The sequence below is a fragment of the Elephas maximus genome, chromosome 6 (assembly GCF_024166365.1).
Source record: "Elephas maximus indicus isolate mEleMax1 chromosome 6, mEleMax1 primary haplotype, whole genome shotgun sequence".
Taxonomy (NCBI): domain Eukaryota; kingdom Metazoa; phylum Chordata; class Mammalia; order Proboscidea; family Elephantidae; genus Elephas; species Elephas maximus.
Genome location: NC_064824.1, coordinates 81,183,376 through 81,200,568, shown reverse-complemented (window position 1 = coordinate 81,200,568; position 17,193 = coordinate 81,183,376). Strand labels below are relative to the sequence as shown.

The window sequence follows — 17,193 nt, the reverse complement described above, 5'->3', positions numbered from 1 at the left end:
TCAGCCTTCCTTTGTCTTTCACGACCTTGACATTTTTTAAGAACACAGGCCGGTTTTGTAGACAGTCCTTCAATTTGAGTTTGTCTATTTCTTCATGATTACACTCAGGTCACGTGGTTTTTTATGAGGATGGTACATAAATGATGCATACCACATTAGGAGTCGTGTGATGTCTGTCAGTCCTATTGTTGGTAATGTTGACTTGGAGCACTTGGTTAAGGATCAGTTGGTGTTCACCAAGTTCCTCCTCTATGAAGGTTCATTTTCCCTTTAAGAATAGCTTCTTCATAGACATCAGAAGAGAGGAGGACCATAGGGTTTTCAGTGGCTGATTTTTGGAAGTAGATTTCTAGGTTTTTCTTCTGAGGTACCTATGGCTTGATTTGAATCTCCAGCATTTTGAGTGAATTAACAGTTTGCACGTTTGCACCACTCAGAAACTTTAAAGCATATTAAAACCATAAAACCAAACCTGTTGCCGTCTAGTCTATTCCGACTCCTAGCAATCCTATAGGGCAGAGTAGAACTGGCCCATAGGGTTTCCAAGGAGTACCTGGTGGATTGGAACTGCCAACCTTTTGATTAGCAGCCTTAACTCTTAACCACTACGCCACCAGGGTTTCCTTAAAGCATATTAGGCAGCACTAATAATATCTTAAACCAAAATACCAAACCCATTGCCGTGAAGTCATTCTAATAGTGACCTTATAGGACAGAGTAAAATTGGCCCGTAGGGTTTCCAAGGAGCACCTGATGGATTTGAACTGCTGACCTTTTGGTTAGCAGCTGAACTCTTAACCACTACGCCACCAGAGTTTCTTAGAACTATCTAATTAAGTGCACAGAGATGAATTTTAAAATAGGTGGGACTCTTCTCTATCAGGAAGCTGAAAAGAATTTGAGCTCAAATGTTGGTGTTTCAGGGTGTGTTCTAAGTTCAGCTACACTGAGGTGAACAGAAGAGCACTTCGAGGCATAAGGAAAGGTTACACGAACCAAACTTGGTTGCTTCAGTCAGTATACCCCGCGGAAAACATTGACAGAGTTTGAAAGTAACGCTTAAAAGAAGTTGCTAGCATTCAATTAAGGAAATTTTTTTATTAGCTAAGACTAGAAAGGAAACCCTGGTGGTGCAGCGGTTAAGAGTTCAGCTGCTAACCAAGAGGTCGACAGTTTTGAATCCACCAGGCGCTCCTTGGAAACTCTATGGGGCAGTTCTATTCTGTCCTGTAGGCTCGCTATGAGTTGGAATCGACTTGAGGGCACCTTTTTTTTTTAATACTAGAAATGTGACATTCTGATAAACGAAATATTAATTGAATAGCTACCAATCCAAATGTGGCTGCCAAACTCGACTGTAGGAGGAAAAAGCCTGCTGACCCCGCTGGGTACGGTGCTAGGTGGTTTCCATCTACTATCTTGTTTAGTATTCTCCACTATCCCGTGAGATGTATTATTATCCTGATTTTATCAGTGATTATGGAGGAAAAGTTGTCCTTTCTCTGATTATTCAGAATTACTTTGGGCGTTGGTGTATTTCTGAGTAATAAATGTCAATTACTGTCATATTTAGAAGGGCCAGTTAATAGTTTCCAGTTGATAAATAAGGGGAAGTTAATATTTACTGTATTCAATAGGCAAGTTATTGTGATTTTTTTCAAGCGTCTATGAGACTAATAAAGGTCATATTACTACAGCTGGAGAAGATTTGTGATGTGGAGTCAAGGAATACGCATGGCAATTAAATTAAATACACATGGCAATTAAATTAAATACACATGGCAATTAAATACACATGGCAATTAAAGTGAACTTTTTATTATTAACATGAATTTAATTATGAGTTTATTGCTCTCTTTTAGAGAATGTTGGACATATAGAGAAGACACATTTCTACTTTTATACTTTATAGAAATTGGAAGGAGAGAAATGAGTAAAACTGTGTAAGAGTAACATCTGATAATAGGTATTAAGAAGTATAAAGTAGAAAATTCTCAGTGTAGTTAAGCCTCTTAGTTAAGCCTCTAAAATACACCAACTTCTTCAATGGAATTAATTTTTTGTTTTTGGCTTACACTCATCTTAAGAGTGGTCTACTTTCTTTTAGCCAATGATGGATGCAATTTCCAAGGTGGAAAGGTTATGTTTGTATAAGAATACAAAATACCTGGCTGCTTGTCTGAGGACGTGTTTTACAAATTGATGTGAAAACCTTCGAGGGTCTTAATTTTGAAGGGTTTAGTTTTCTAAGATTTAAAAATACAATATGAATTTTAAGTATAGTGATACTAGAAACAAAAGCACAAATATAAAGAAGGTGAATTGGGAAATTTGGTTGAGTTGGTATTTATTTTATGTCTTTTTATTAATTTTTACTTTGTTCAACTTCCTTAGTGCTGCAATGGTTGGTGCTGATATTTCTGGTAAACATTAAAATACTAGTATTTACAAGTCATGGAAAGGGAAGATCTTAAAGAAAGAAGTTGAGTGAATATTATAAAATATGGGGTATAAAAAAAAAAGTAAATGGAAGGGGGCAGATAATTTCTTTCTCATAGCCAAATGGTAACCACCTTGCCCATAGTTGAAGGGTTTTAATTTGTCTGGAGCTTTCAGCTTATTTGGCGAAGACAGGTACTCAAAGGATTAGTTAGAAGAAAAAAAATCTGAAAAAATAAATTTTTACTTCCACAGTATGTTAATTTTTATCTTTCTTGTCATATCTCTGCTTGCATCTATCAAGAAATCAAAGTGGGGGTGGGAGCAATTGATAACTGAGACACACATACACAAAAAATAACAGGCTGCTTCATTCAGATTAATTCAGTCAAAAACTCTTTAGCTTTGGCAAAATTAGTTGGATAATAAAATAAGTCTTAGAGAGAGAGATTTATTTTGGAGTGGGTACATGTGTTAAAAATTTCTAATGAAAATAGGAACACTGGGTAAATAAATCATTAGTTTGAGAACATTGCACAGTTTACTAATCTCTAGTATTTGATGGATGCCATGAAGTTCAGTCACTTAACCAGGACACATACGCACACAAAAAATCTGCTAGCTAGGATTGTGAACTTATCATCTGATTTTCCCAAATGACATTTCAAAAAGATTAATCTCATTTTTTATTAAAATACAGAATAGAGAGAACACTAATAGAAAGGAACTCCTTGCAAATCTCACCAAGCAGGGACAACTGGACAGCTTGCTACAAGTTCTCATACTTCAGGCAAATAATTTGCTGAAGAAAAAATAAGATTTGGTGCTGAAGTTTGTAGAATTAATTAGTGACTTTGTTTCTCTTGTTCATATACTGTACTATTGAAATATTGCTGAGTCAATTTCTGATGAAGTTGGAGAATTGATAGGAGAACAGTTTATTAGCTGGCTTTATATTTTCATGGATTATTTTTCTCATTCCTTTGTAGTCCAAAACCCCTGAAATGTGTGGAAAGGGATGCCGATGAAAGTGGTTTGCAGATATGTGCCTAAGAAGCTTTTAAAAAGTGGCTTCTTTTGGATAATCTTCATGGATATTGAACTAGAGCAGTAAGGGTACCTGGGCAAAAGCCCCTGGCTTCTCACTAATTCACAGTTTTACTTCTTTCTCCCTAGGCATTTTCAAACTCTCCATTCTTTCTTCTTTTTTTTTTTTTTTTTTAATTGTGCTTTAGCTGAAAATTTACAGCTCAAGTTAGCTTCTCATTCGAAAATTTATATTGTTCTGTGACATTAGCTGCAATTCCCACAATGTGACAGCACACTCCCCCTTTCTACCCTGGGTTTCCTGTGTCCATCTGACCAGTTTCTGTCCCTTTCTGCCTTCTCATCCTGCCTCCAGACAGGAGCTGCCCATTTGGTCTCCGATATTTGATTGAACTACGAAGTACATTCCTCACGCATATTATTTTTTGTCCTTTCTTTAAAAAAAAGCTCATTTAGAATCTGTGAAACATTTCATAACACGGAGGAACCTGGAAGGCATCATGCTGAGTGAAATTAGTCAGTTGCAAAAGGACAAATATTATATAAGACCACTATTATAAGAACTTAAGAAATAGTTCAAACTGAGAAGAAAACATTCTTTTGTAGTTACGAGAGTGGGGAGGGTGGGAAGGTGAGAGAGGGGTATTCACTAATTAGTTGGTAGATAAGAACTACTTTAGGTGAAGGGAAAGACAGCACACAATACAGGGGAGGTCAGCACAACTAACTAAACCAAAAGCAAAGAAGTTTCCTGAATAAACTGAAAACTTCAAAGGCCAGTGTAGCAGGGGCAGGGGTTCGGGGACCATGATTTCAGGGGACATCTAAGTCAATTGGCATAATAAAATCTATTAAGAAAACATTCTGCATCCCACTTTGAAGAGTGGCGTCTGGGGTCTTAAACGCTAGCAAGCAGCCATCTAAGATGCATCAATTAAAAATTGGTCTCAACCTACCTGCATCAAAGGAGAGTGAAGAACACCAAGGACACAAGGTAATTATGAGCCCAAGAGACAGAAAGGGCAACATGAACCAGAGGCTACATCATCCTGAGACCAGAAGAACTAGATGGTACCCGGCTATAACTGATGACTGCCCTGACAGGGAACACAACAGAGAAACCCTGAGGGAGCAGGAGAGCAGTGGGATGCAGACCCCAAATTCTCATAAAAAGAGCAGACTTAATGGTCTGACTGAGACTGGGAGGACCCCGTTGGTCATGGCCCCCACACCTTCTGTTAGCCCAGGACAGGAACCATTTCCAAAGCCAACTCTTCAGACAGGGATTGGACTGGACAATGGGTTGGAGAGGGATGCTGATGAGGAGTAAGCTTCTTGGATCAGGTGGACACTTGAGACTATGTTGGCATCTCCTCCCTGGAGGAGAGATGAGACGGTGGAGGAGTTTAGAAGCTAGCAAAATGGACACAAAAAGAGAGTGGAGGGAGGGAGCGGGCTGTCTCATTACCAGGAGAGTAATTGGGAGGATGTAGCAAGGTGTATATATTTTTTTTTTTTTAGCAAGGTGTATACAAGTTTTTATGTGAAAGACTGACTTGATTTGTAAACTTTTACTTAAAGCACAATAAAAATTATTTTAAAAAAAGCTCATTTACCTGAAATAGGAATCTAAAGAATTTGGCTCTCCTCAAAAAAGAAAGCTACATAAAAGAAGCAGAACTGTACATTTTAGCTTCTGAGTCAAATACTTGGGCTCTGCAATTGGAATGACTTCTTTTTTAAGGTAGTTTGTCTTTAGATTGAGAAGTCAGCTGAATCTTAGGTGATAAATTGGGCCCCAGAGTATCCACTGAGAGAAGTAGATGGATGGAATTGATGTTTTAGAACATATTCCATAGCAGAAGGAATGTTGGAGTGTCTGACTTCAAAGCAGATGAATGAAATAAGGTCTGGTGTGACAATTTTTACTCATAAATAAAATGTATAAAAAAATAATCTCTACTGAAACAAAGGAGCAGTGCAGCTGATGTCCGAACAGTGAGCTAAGGTCAGGAAGATGAAAAGATCACAGATTCAATTTGAGAATACAATGAGGCAGGACAACTTTATAACACTAAAGAACCCCTCCTGCCCCAACTCTTTAGAAAATACATTAATAGACTTGATGAAATCATTTTGGCAAGAAAACAAAGCATATTTGAGTACTGAGCCTTGACCTATGGTGAAGTTAACATAGTTTAAATTCCTGTAGGCAGCAATTAGAATTGGAAGAAAATTATATCAGGATATTCACTTAACTCTTGATTATTTAAATGTATTTCTCACAATGAAGCACATGCCCACATGTGTATATATATGTACACACAAACATACACACCATTGGAATGGGATGGGCCTAAGCATCAAGGGGGCAGGTGTGTTGCTTAGTTTGTCACTCTGTACAGTTTAAGGCAAAAATATCTGGATGACTTATTGAGCATCAAGTGGATAAGAATTGACAAGAAAAGAGCCTACTTTTTTGTTTTCAAATGAGGCACCTATTGTGTATCATATCACTATATCAGGTTTGTTGTCTTTTATCTCAGTCATTCGGGCAAAAGTTAAAGAGGTAAAGTCTAAGTGCCACGAGGTGACTGCAGTAGTCGAAGTGAAGGAGATTCTGAAGGCTTCTCTGGTAAACATTCCAAGGGACACTGTGAACCTTTATACCAGCTCTGGCTGCCTGTGCCCTCCACTCAGCGTTAATGAGGAATACATCATCATGGGCTACGAAGATGAGGAACGCTCCAGGTAATTCACTCCTTTGCCTATCCCACCCTGGTTGCATTTCTCTCTAGAGATCTTACCCTTGGGTTCTGTGTACCTTTCAGGAAATCATAGATGGGTTTTTGTTAGGTCCCACATTTTTACATATTGAATACACAAGTGTATGTATGCAATGTGTGGGTGTGCATTTTTTTCTGGGGGGAGGAGCCATAACTTTTATTTGATTCTTAAAGTGACTCCCAAAAGGTTAAGAATTCCTGCTCTAAAATTTGGTGTCCCAGTCTAGATCGAAACAGGTAAGTTTTAGCACCGATTTCTCGTATTTATCAGTGGTATGTTCTAACCTTTCAAAAATGATTGCTTTTTTACAATATACAGATTACTCTTGGTGGAAGGTTCTATAGCTGAGAAATGGAAGGATCGACTTGGTAAAAAAGTTAAGGTAAGCCTGTATTTCATATCGAAAGTAACATACTGACGAAGTAAAAAACCAGCCATCTGTCATTTAAATTAGGTAGTTGCCCTCAACTACATGGGAAATTCTAAAATCTGAGATAAATATATCTAAAACAGCTAAGGACTGAGTTTGCCTTTGATGATCACTTCCTTTAAGGAACAAATTCCTCAGCGTGTGTATCAGTGACCTAACTACAGTTGTCTAGCTTCTCACAATGAGAAGCCTAGAGGTCCAGTGCTGACAGGGTGGCTCCACATTGCCATTAGGGCTCCAGGCTCCTTCTGGTGTTCTACTCGGCCATTCTGAAGAGTATTGCTTCTATGCTCAAGTTCACTTGGAGGTCACAAGATGGCTACTCACCTCCAGCATCAAGTCTCCATTATAGGCAGAAAGAAAGGGAAGGAAAAAGGGGTTCCCAGAATCCTCATCCAGTAACTCTTGCTTATATCTCATTGATTAGGACTGGATCTCATGTCCATACCTAACTGCAAGAGAAGCTGGGGAATGTAGTTTTTTAACTGGGCATATTGCTTCCCTGAATAAAATTGTGTTTCTGTGAGTCAAGGAAAAAGAAAAAAACCAAAGTCACCTTGGAGCCAATTCTGACTCATGGCAACCGCATGTGTGTCAGAGTAGAACTGTGCTTTATAGAGTTTTTCAATGGCTGATTTTTTGGGAAGTAGGTCTTCAGGCCTTTCTTCTGATGTGCCTCTGAGTGGACTCGAACCTCCAGCCTTTCAGTTAGCAGCCGAGTGCATGAACAGTTTGTATCATCCGAGGACTCCATGAGTCAAAGAAGAGGAGATAAGTGATGAGTAGGAAACTGCCAGTGTCTGTCCCAATACATAGACACCGATTCCTATGTGTAAGGTGCGGCTGCATTCATCTGTGTATAAGAGATCTGACCAAATTAGACCCTTAAAGCAGTAATGTAGCTTTATTTTTAGGCTGATGATCTTAGATATGGAGTTGATACATTTAAAAAAAAATCACCAGGTAAACTACTTTATTATAGAAGGCTTTGTTTCTTCTTACTGCCCTAAGCAAGTCCATGTCAAAGAAAAGAATGTGGGAGAGTCTGCATAGAGGGCAAAGAAGTTAAAAGGCTATGTGTGACAGGAGTGGGATCTGTACCAAACGTAATACATCCTCCTCCTTCTGTGAGCTGCAAGGCTTGGGAAACTTTTGCAGAGTAGGTTAAACACCCCTGGGCAGTTTATCTTATACATCTGGCACTTGACACAGCAGACACATTTGGGTTTAAGTGACCTACAGAAATGTAGAGAGAATTATTTTTCATAGTGAAACAATCCTCCAGCCAGTATTTTAACCCACACCCCAGTGTTTTTGTCAAAAGTGAGATCTACTTCAATTTCAGGCTTCGGGCAGTTCTTTATCTCTCTCTTCAATAAGTTTGGTGTTTGTTAAAGAAAAAGTGGCTCTTCTTCGGTATGTTGGAATCTCTTACTGTGTCCTTTTAATTTGGTTTTCTGCTTGCTAATGCAGAACAGGAATTTGTCCTAAATTCCTGTACCAGTTGGAAGAGCTTTCAGCATCCCTGCTGCTAAGCATGTAATAAGGCTCGCTGCTCCTTTCTTGGTACCAAAACAATATTATCATGTCAAGACCCAAGGCACGTGACTCGTTTGTCTTGTTTCTTAATGAGGGGAACATATTTCCCATTGCCTTCTATAGGGAATTCACAAAAGTTATTATTGTGAGGTCATTTATTTTATGTCTGGATTTAACCATGCTAGAGGGAAGAAATGAACCATTAACTTAAACAATTTTTACTTCATATCCAGATTCTTAGGGCTAACAGGCTTGGGTGGAAAAATTTCTTTTGGCTAGAATGATTGAGACCCTTACTGTACTGTTCCAGTCAATTTGGGAATGTAAGCAAGGGTTTATGGAGGAAATTCGCTTTTTCTGCTTTAAATAAGTATTGCCTTTTCAGCTGATATTTCTCTCAGCAGATCAAAAATTTTAAAAAGACCTTACGGTATTGCCTTGCAATTGGTTATCTACTTAAGCCTTTGTTAAGGTAGATTGTTCAAGCCAAAGTATTTGGGCTGCCTTGGGAGTTGATAATCACACTGTGTAACCTTTTTAGATAGAAAAACAATACATTTTAAATTTCAGGGTGAAGTGTATGAAGATTTGTTACTTTCAGTAATAGAAAATATTAGCTACCAACAGTAAAAAAAAAAAATTTTTTTTAACAGTAGCTAATATTAATTAAGTGCTAAGCTTTTTAAAGCACTTAACAGTTTCATCAGTTAATCTTCAGAACAGCCTTATTAGAAGATTCTTTTATTAATTTCATTGTTATAAATGATGAAAATAAGGACTGGTGAGTTCCAGAAACTTCTCGCAGTGAGAAGTGAAGCCAGAATTTAAACTTGGGCCATCTGATGTTAGCTCCTTGCCACTCATAGTGTATGTGGTCCCTGGATTAGCAACATCAGCACCACCCGGGAGCTTGTTAGGAATGAAAATCTTGGGCCTCATCCCCAAAATACTGAGTTAGAATCTGCATTTTAATGAGATCCTGAGGTGATTTCTATGTCTACTGAAGTCTGAGAAGTACTGCTGTAGTCTCTTGTTCTTATTCACTACCTAAAAAAAACCCATAATATAGCTTCCTCTTATTATATTACATGTAACACTATTAATATTGTTAATATAAAATACCAGTAAACTTGATGGTGGCTATCAACCCATATTGGTAATGCCTGCTTTGTAAAGTTGGAATGGAGGGCAGGACCTTGTCTCCCAAAATCTCCATTTTTTAAAACTACTCACTTCACACAAGTTTTAAAAGGCTATGTTCTTGTCTTAGGAGTTTTAAAAGAGGAAGATGAAGAATAATAGCCTTTCCTTTGAATTCTCTGAGTAAATCTCCCATTTGCTGAGAATTTTTGAAGACCAGGGTCGCGTAATATCAAGGAAACCCCACAGATTTTAGTAGATACTTGTATCCCCACTTAGGGACAATGAAATTTTATGACAGCATTACTGAACTACAGGATGGATGGCCAACTTCGCTTTGTGTTTTTTCACATCAGAGGACTCTGTCCATCTAATATCGATTTAGTTGTTGCCTCGGGTTATGGATTTTATGCTTTCGGAACAGTAGTAAAATGCTTTAACAATCTGATTTTGCAGTCGTATTCTGTTGTTGCAATAATACAGAAATAATGGCCCTGGCGTATGTGCCTGTGAACATTTTCTGTTTTAAATTTCACAGCGCTGGGATACGAAGCTCCGTCATCTCGGACTGAGTAAAAGTGTCTCTAGCCAGAGCGATTCCACTCCGAGTCAGAAGTCTGGCAGGCACCCTAACCCCCGGCAAGCAAGCAACTAAATTCTGAAATGCAAAAAAGTACGATCAGTGGACTTCCTGTTGAGACTTGCATTGCTGTACTAGCAAAGGAAAATTGCACTATTGCACGTCATATTCTATTGTTTACTACAAAAATCATGTGGTAACTTATACTGCTTCTATTTCCTCTTTTGTTGCTTTTCTCTCCTCCCCACCCCCCCATCCCACCCCCCACTTTTTGGGGTCTGGCTGCAGATCCTTCAATAATTATATATTTTCTATTTCACTAATCATGGGAAATCTGTTCTTTTGCCATAATAATAATAATAAATTAAACATGTTGATGCCAGGGCCTCTTCGTTGCAGTTCCCAGATGTTAATTTACCCAGCTTGGGAATGCAGGATTGGATGCAGAGAGAGATTTCTGGGAAACACAGAAAACTAGGTATGTTGTAAAACACACTCTGCTGATCTAGTTACAGCTTCATTTTCCTCTGCCTTTGGGCATTCTCTTCCCACTTAGGCTGTTTTAAATGTTTATAAAGGTAAAATGGCAGTTTGAAATCAAATCACAGGCAACACAATCAAGCACCAGGAAGCATTTATAAGGAAATGACACACAAGATGATTTATTTGCAAGATTGGCAGGAAGCAAAATAAATAGGGTTAAGAACTGTGGAAAGAACATTTCGCCTGATTGAGAAACACAACTGAAACCAGTAGCTGCTGGGGCTTTCTTTAACAGTAGCTTTTTTTGTTTTGTTTTTTGGCAATCCATTTGCTTTGTTCGTGAATATATTAACCAGCATTAGGGAAGTGAATTATAACTAGACATCTGCTGCTATCAGCAAAGCTCCCTTTAATTTGCTTCCCTTTAAACAAACCCATTGGTGTGAGTCTTTTTTAAAAAATAAATCTGACTTGTGCATTGACCAGGAAAAGAAAGTCTGTATGTGCGTGCAACAGGGTGTTATTTTTAAAAGGTATATAGCTCTGTAAGATGCTATCGTTTGCTGGATGGTGAAATGTACACTTTTTTTTAAACGTGTGTGTGTTTCTGTCTGTATTTGTATACATACGTGTCTGTGCACTCACACCCAAGCTGGACTGAATTACCAGGCCACGTGCTGGTGCTGGCCTGCACTTTATCCTTTGGAGTTATGCTTTTTTACTACTCAGTAAAATAATGTCTAATAAAAGGAATCGTGGTTGTCAGGAGAGAGGTTGTTTTGATACTGGAGCCAAATGCACATTCTCGTTACCCAGACTGCAGCATGATCCCCAGTGATCACGAGAACAGATGATGCTTTTCCTGGCTTCCTCCAGCAGGATTCTTTAGAGCCGTGCCAATCATCTGAAAGTTTCATTTCTGTCAATTTACATGTCTGATATTAGTAGCAACAAATTTCTAAGCTATGATATGCTAAAAATAAAACAATTACGAAGCAGAATGGTACTGTGTTTCCTTTTATGAGGACAATCATGCAAGGATGAAATTCATTCCGGAACAAGTTTTCTAAAATAGTAAATAATGACTCATTTAAATTCTCTCTGGGAATTAAGAGAATGCCCCATCCTCCGACTGGCCCCGACAATTTCCCTAATCCCAGAAGAAAGAAATCCCACCTTTGCAAACATGAAGATTGCATAATCTTTTGGGTTACTGTATGGTTGTTTTCAGGTAATTTCGATGACTGCCGTTCAGGCATTACTCTCAGATGGCTAGGGCAGGGGCATCTTCCTCTAGATGGTGCTGTTGTGGCCTTAAAATGAATTTGGATTTCACAGGGTGGTAATGAAATGCCACGCTGGAGGAACTGTACTTCAGTGTCTCTCTTCTTGTTTTTTTTTAATATTTTATTTTGTTCTGGTTGTTAAGAATATATACAGCAAAACATACAGCAATTCAAAGCTTCTAGATGTACAAGCTAGTGATATTGACTACATCCTTCAAGTTGTGCAACCATTCTGAACCACCTTTCCTGAGTTGTTCTTCTCCCATTAATATTAATTCATTGCCCCCTAAGTTTCCTATGTAATCTTTTGAGTTGCCTTTGTTGATTCGATCCTGTATAGATAGATCTTGAAAGGATGTAATGTTCCAGGCAGACGTTCTTTACTAGTTAAGCTAAACTATTGTTTGGTTTTAAGAAGACTTCAGGGGATATTTTAGGTTTAAGGTTTAAAGATTATCTCAGGGCAATAGTTTCAAGGGTTCATCCAGTCTCCATGGGTCCAGAAAGCTTGGAATCCATGAGAATTTGAAATTCTGTTCTGTATTTCTCCCCTTTTGATCAAGATTCTTCTATAGAATCTTTGCTCAAAATGTTCAGTAATGGTAGCTGGGCACCATCCAGTTCTTCTGGTCTCATGGCAAAGGAGGCAGTTGTTCATGAAGCAACTAACTTCATATTCCATTTCTTTCTCCTATTCTTACTTTCATTCTTCCTCTGTTGCCCTAAGTGAATAGAGATCAATTATTGTGGCTTGGATGGCTGCTTGCAAGCTTTTAAGACCCCAGCACTATACAGTGAACTAGGAAGTAGAGCAGAAGCACTGGGCATGTTATTAGGCCAATTGACTGGGATGTCCTGTGAAACCATGATCCTCAACTGAGGTATTTATGCCTCAATTGAGGTATGAGGACGGAGGACTGGAAAGTAATGCTTCTGCATGGTTCAGTTTTTTTTTTTTCATGCCATTTTCATCTCAAGTAGGGAATAAGAACAAAGATTGACCGCATGAAATTTAAAGGAACTGGTATCTCAAATCCACAAAATGTTAACAACTCTTTCAAAGTATAGTAAGAACAATTTTAAGTGCTGAAATGTTTTGGTGTACAATGAAAGCCACAGATGGTTCTGCCTCCTGAAGTTTTTTTTTTTTTTGTATATTCAGTTTCTGTATAGAGATTTGACACAATTTATGCTCAATAAATATAAAAATATAATATTTATAAGCCAAGGAGGACCAGATTCTTAGATTCAGCAGTGTTTTTACCATGTTCTCTTTCAATGCTCTAAACTGACAACGTTTGGTTTTGCTCATTGCTATTAGGCTTCTGTAAGCTATTTTAAAATTTCTAATGATATAAATTCCATGAGTAAAGCATATTTGGTTTCCAATTTGATAGTTGCCATATCTTGCATTAATAAATTATGTGCAGGCATCTGTTGGGGGATGACATGATTGTATGATGATGGCCACATTCCTTATCAGACTGCAAAGCCATTCCTATGTTGTAGTTGCCACGGTACAAATATGCTCATCAGTGTCTCTCTACAAGTTTTACTGGCAGGTACTCACTTTCAAAGAAATTAAAATTTTAATATACATGTATCCTAGTTAGTAACCTTGAGATCTATAAGATTAATTTAAAAAATTTTGGAACATTTTATTCACCTTTAGGATTTCACTTTTCTTACTCAAAAATTAAAGGGAAGTACCTGATGTGTGCTGAATAATCTGGCAAAAATTAAAATAACAGCAAAGTTGGACTCTCTTATGCATATATATGTGAGTATTTCACTGTGTCACATAGACAGTGTAATCTGATTCGGTACCATATGTTGCACTGAGTATTTGGGGGTGGGGTGGGACAAGCCTATGTCTTTCCACATCTGCTATATATTATTTAAGAAGGCAACAATATATATATTATTAAGAAGGCTACAATCACTGTGAGTAAATAGCACTACTTATTGACTTTTGCAAGAAATTATTTGCTATTACATTTCAACAGGTTAAATGACTAAAAAGAAATATTTCAAGATTGGTGTTTACCTAACACTATAAATTTTAATATATTATTAACACAAGTGTTCAAGAAGATGGTAAAAATGAGGTGAAGCAGAGATTTCTAACACTGTTTTACTGAAATCCACCTCTTAAGAATTTTAAAATATGCTTCCCAGCTGTATTAACAGCAGTATAAGCCAGGCCTTTTAGTAATTATCTATTGGGTAATAATACTGTTTTTTTTTTTTTATAGTGGTTAGGGCTCTATATAAAACACTTGCATGTGTATTACGTCGTTTAACCCTTGAAAGTCTGTGAAGAAGGTATTCCCATTTTATAGATGAACACACTGAGGGTTTAGAACTTCAGAGGCATGTAAGGAGCAAAGTTGGGCCTCATATCCTCTTATTCTTTTTTCTCAGGGTATAGTTTTTCCATAGTGCAACTGTCAATAAAAGGGTGAAAACATCCTGATCTCATAAAAAAAAGCATAGTGCCAGTTGTATAGTGGCTACTGATATATATATTTTTTTCTTAAACTAAGGTCTATCGACTGGATGTCATAAAGTCTATATAACTTAGTCCTGAATCTGACCTAACATACTGTCACATCAACTCTTCAGTTGTCCTCACCAATTAATTCAAAATTTAATGGACTGCTTCTTGTACAGGACAGGAAGGTAAATGAACAACTTAGTGAATCTTTTGGCATCAATAATTTAAAGGTACATGATTCTCAGGAGAATAAAAATGGTAATTTTTAAGTTTCTGTTTTCCCTTGAATTTGGACAAAAATATAGATTTAATAGTATTCAACAAGGCCAGGAAGAAAGTTGACATTAAAGGTTGATGGTTACTACAAATAAAATGATGACTATCCATTGGCAACTCTCATTTCTTGTTCTTAGATCATTCTGCTTATCCCTCCCATCACCAGAACCCTTCAGAATCTGGAAAGAAAACTATTCTATATTACCTAATTTCCCCAGCTTTTCTTCTATTAATTATTTTCCTTGTGGCAGGGATTCAACGTATTGTTGAAAGACAACTAAAGCTGTTGTTCTTTGGGTGAAATGCAAACGTTCTCTGTGTTTTTATTTTGAATGGTGGGTGTTGAGAACTCAAGGAATGGTTCTATGAAGAAAAGAAAAAATGTGCTCAGGAAAGCTTGTCCATCCAAAAAGAAAGAAATTGTGGACTGTTAAGGAGGCTGACACAGAAATGAAAAAAATGCAGAAAAGAACTCACCACTAACCAAAGGGACGTGGCCACCCTTCCAAACAGGCACCTACCCATCCATTTAACGTTATGAAATGGGATTAATTTTGTGTTTATAGGGTTGGAACTTGAGAAAGTTGGGACATTGACAAAGGTGGGGCAGGGGTGGTTTATGAGGCTCAAGATAGCTTCGAGATGTTCAATGTTTTGTGAAACAGGAAACAGCCTCTTTCTTGCCTATACCCGCTGCTGTCAGGTAGGTTCTAACTCATAGTTACTCCATAGGACAGAGTAGAACTGCCCCTAGGGTTTCCTAGGCTGTAATCTTTACCGAAGCTGATTGCCACATCTTTCTCCTGTGGAGCGGCTGATGGGTTTTAACCACGACCTTTCAGTTAGCACCTGATGGCTTAACCACAGCACCACCAGGGCTCCTTTCTTGTCTGTACTGCATGCTAAATAAAGCTAATAAATAAAGCTGATCAGGTTCACTCTGTCTTTATTTCTACATTATATTGGTGATCTGGGGGAATCATGGCTTTCCAGATATGGGGTCCTTGTACTAACACTGAACAGAACTGTGGGGGAATTGGGTGAAAGAAGAGATCAATATGAAAAAAAAAAAAAACCCTCACTGAACAACTCTTTCCCTATGCCCTATAACTCGTGTTATATCAAAGATTTAAAAAGAACCAGAAGGAAAATACAATTTAAAAAAGAACCACAAAGCCCAGGAAATAATCAACCTGCAAAGTCTGCATTGTCCTGTCTGCACGCATTCATCTCTTTCACTTCTGGCCATTTTCACCTACCCTGCTTCTCCTCATATTGCTTGGCTAATTAAATCAAATGCTTGCCTGCAGTGAGTATATTCAGAATTGCCAGGAAAAAAAAAAAAAAAACACACAAAGCAAATAGAAGAAACTGATATTCTTTAAATCCATTGATCAATATCCATGAAGCTCCTCTTCATTTCTTTTAGATCACCAGTTCAGGCAGTCTCGTCCTTTACCAAGAAAAACTTTCACATCCTGTGGCAAGCTTCTCTTGCACATACTCATCAGCCTGTAACTCCAGCTGCCCAAACTCTCCTATGTCCTGAGGGACAGTATTTTGAGACATTCAGTCAAAAATGGCTCCTTTACCCACCTTGAAAAGAGCTTTGGTATTAGGGCACCTCATTAAAATTCTTGCTTTGCAACTCCCTGGCTGTTGAAATCTACTCTCTGAGTTCCAGACAAGCCTCAGGGTCAAGTGAGTTGAACTGGGCAGAGTCTATTGAGCAGTGCCTGGGGCACGGTAAGTGCTCAATAAGTTTCAAGGCTATTCTGCCTTTTGCTCCCAAATGCTCTCTGTGAGGTATGCAGTTCTCAACTGGGGCTCCAGTGAGCACTTACTAAGCCTAGAAGAAAAAGTGACTTCCAAGAGATCCTACTCCCTCCCCTGTTCTCCCTCCTCCATCCTTAAGATGCCAGACTCAATATCCCCTCAACTCATCCTCAAATGGAAGATTAAAATTCTTTTTCTTTTCCTCCACCAGCTTAGTAGCATGATCAGGAAACTGGATGAATACTCACTCACTCAATTTAAACAAAATAAAAATTTGGAAAAACTACATAGCATTCAATTTTACAAATATTTTTTATCACCAATACAAATTTTTGGTTATTCCAAATACTATGATTTATTTTGGAAATGGGAGAACCAAATCAACTAAGATGGCACTCGGACCACTTTTAAATACAGAGGGCGGTAAACCTCTAGAAAGGTGAATATCTTCATGCCATTCCAGATTAATTTCTTTAACCCTTGAACTTTTAAGTGGAATAGGTTTCATAATTTATTATTATAGTAAATAGTAAATTACTTCATGTAAAAGACCAAAGCAAGTAAAACAATTCTCCATTAATGTTACTTGTGAAAGTTTAGCTCCCCAAATAGGTTACTGTTCATAGTTTAGGTTGCTGAGGAGAGACTACTTGGGAAGATACATGTTCTCAATAAAAGCTGAATTTTGTCAGAAGAGCTTCTTGGTGTTTTTCATTTCCTAGGGTGTTCCAGAAGTACCAAAATTATATTGAGACAAAGTGCTTATGCTTCAAAAGTGCAGGCTCTGCATTCCAGTCTATACCCTGAGGGTTCTCAAAAGACAGGCAGATTTTATTGAACCTTGGGAAATAAAGATAACTCAAAACGGCTTGGACTAGCCTCTAGCGGAACAATAGAAGATAGCCAACAAACC

At 37.9% G+C, this 17,193-nt stretch overlaps 1 protein-coding gene across 1 annotated transcript in view; it reads left to right on the top strand.

Moving 5' to 3' along the window:
* FRZB (frizzled related protein) overlaps positions 1-11,440 on the top strand; it is a 31,510-nt gene extending 20,070 nt beyond the window's left edge. The window contains exons 4-6 of the mRNA XM_049887599.1: positions 6,033-6,237; positions 6,592-6,655; positions 9,921-11,440. Of these exons, the coding sequence (XP_049743556.1) occupies positions 6,033-6,237; positions 6,592-6,655; positions 9,921-10,037 (386 nt within the window). The 3' untranslated portion in view covers positions 10,038-11,440. The remainder of the gene's footprint in view (positions 1-6,032; positions 6,238-6,591; positions 6,656-9,920) is intronic.
* The last annotated feature ends 5,753 nt before the right edge of the window (positions 11,441-17,193 follow it).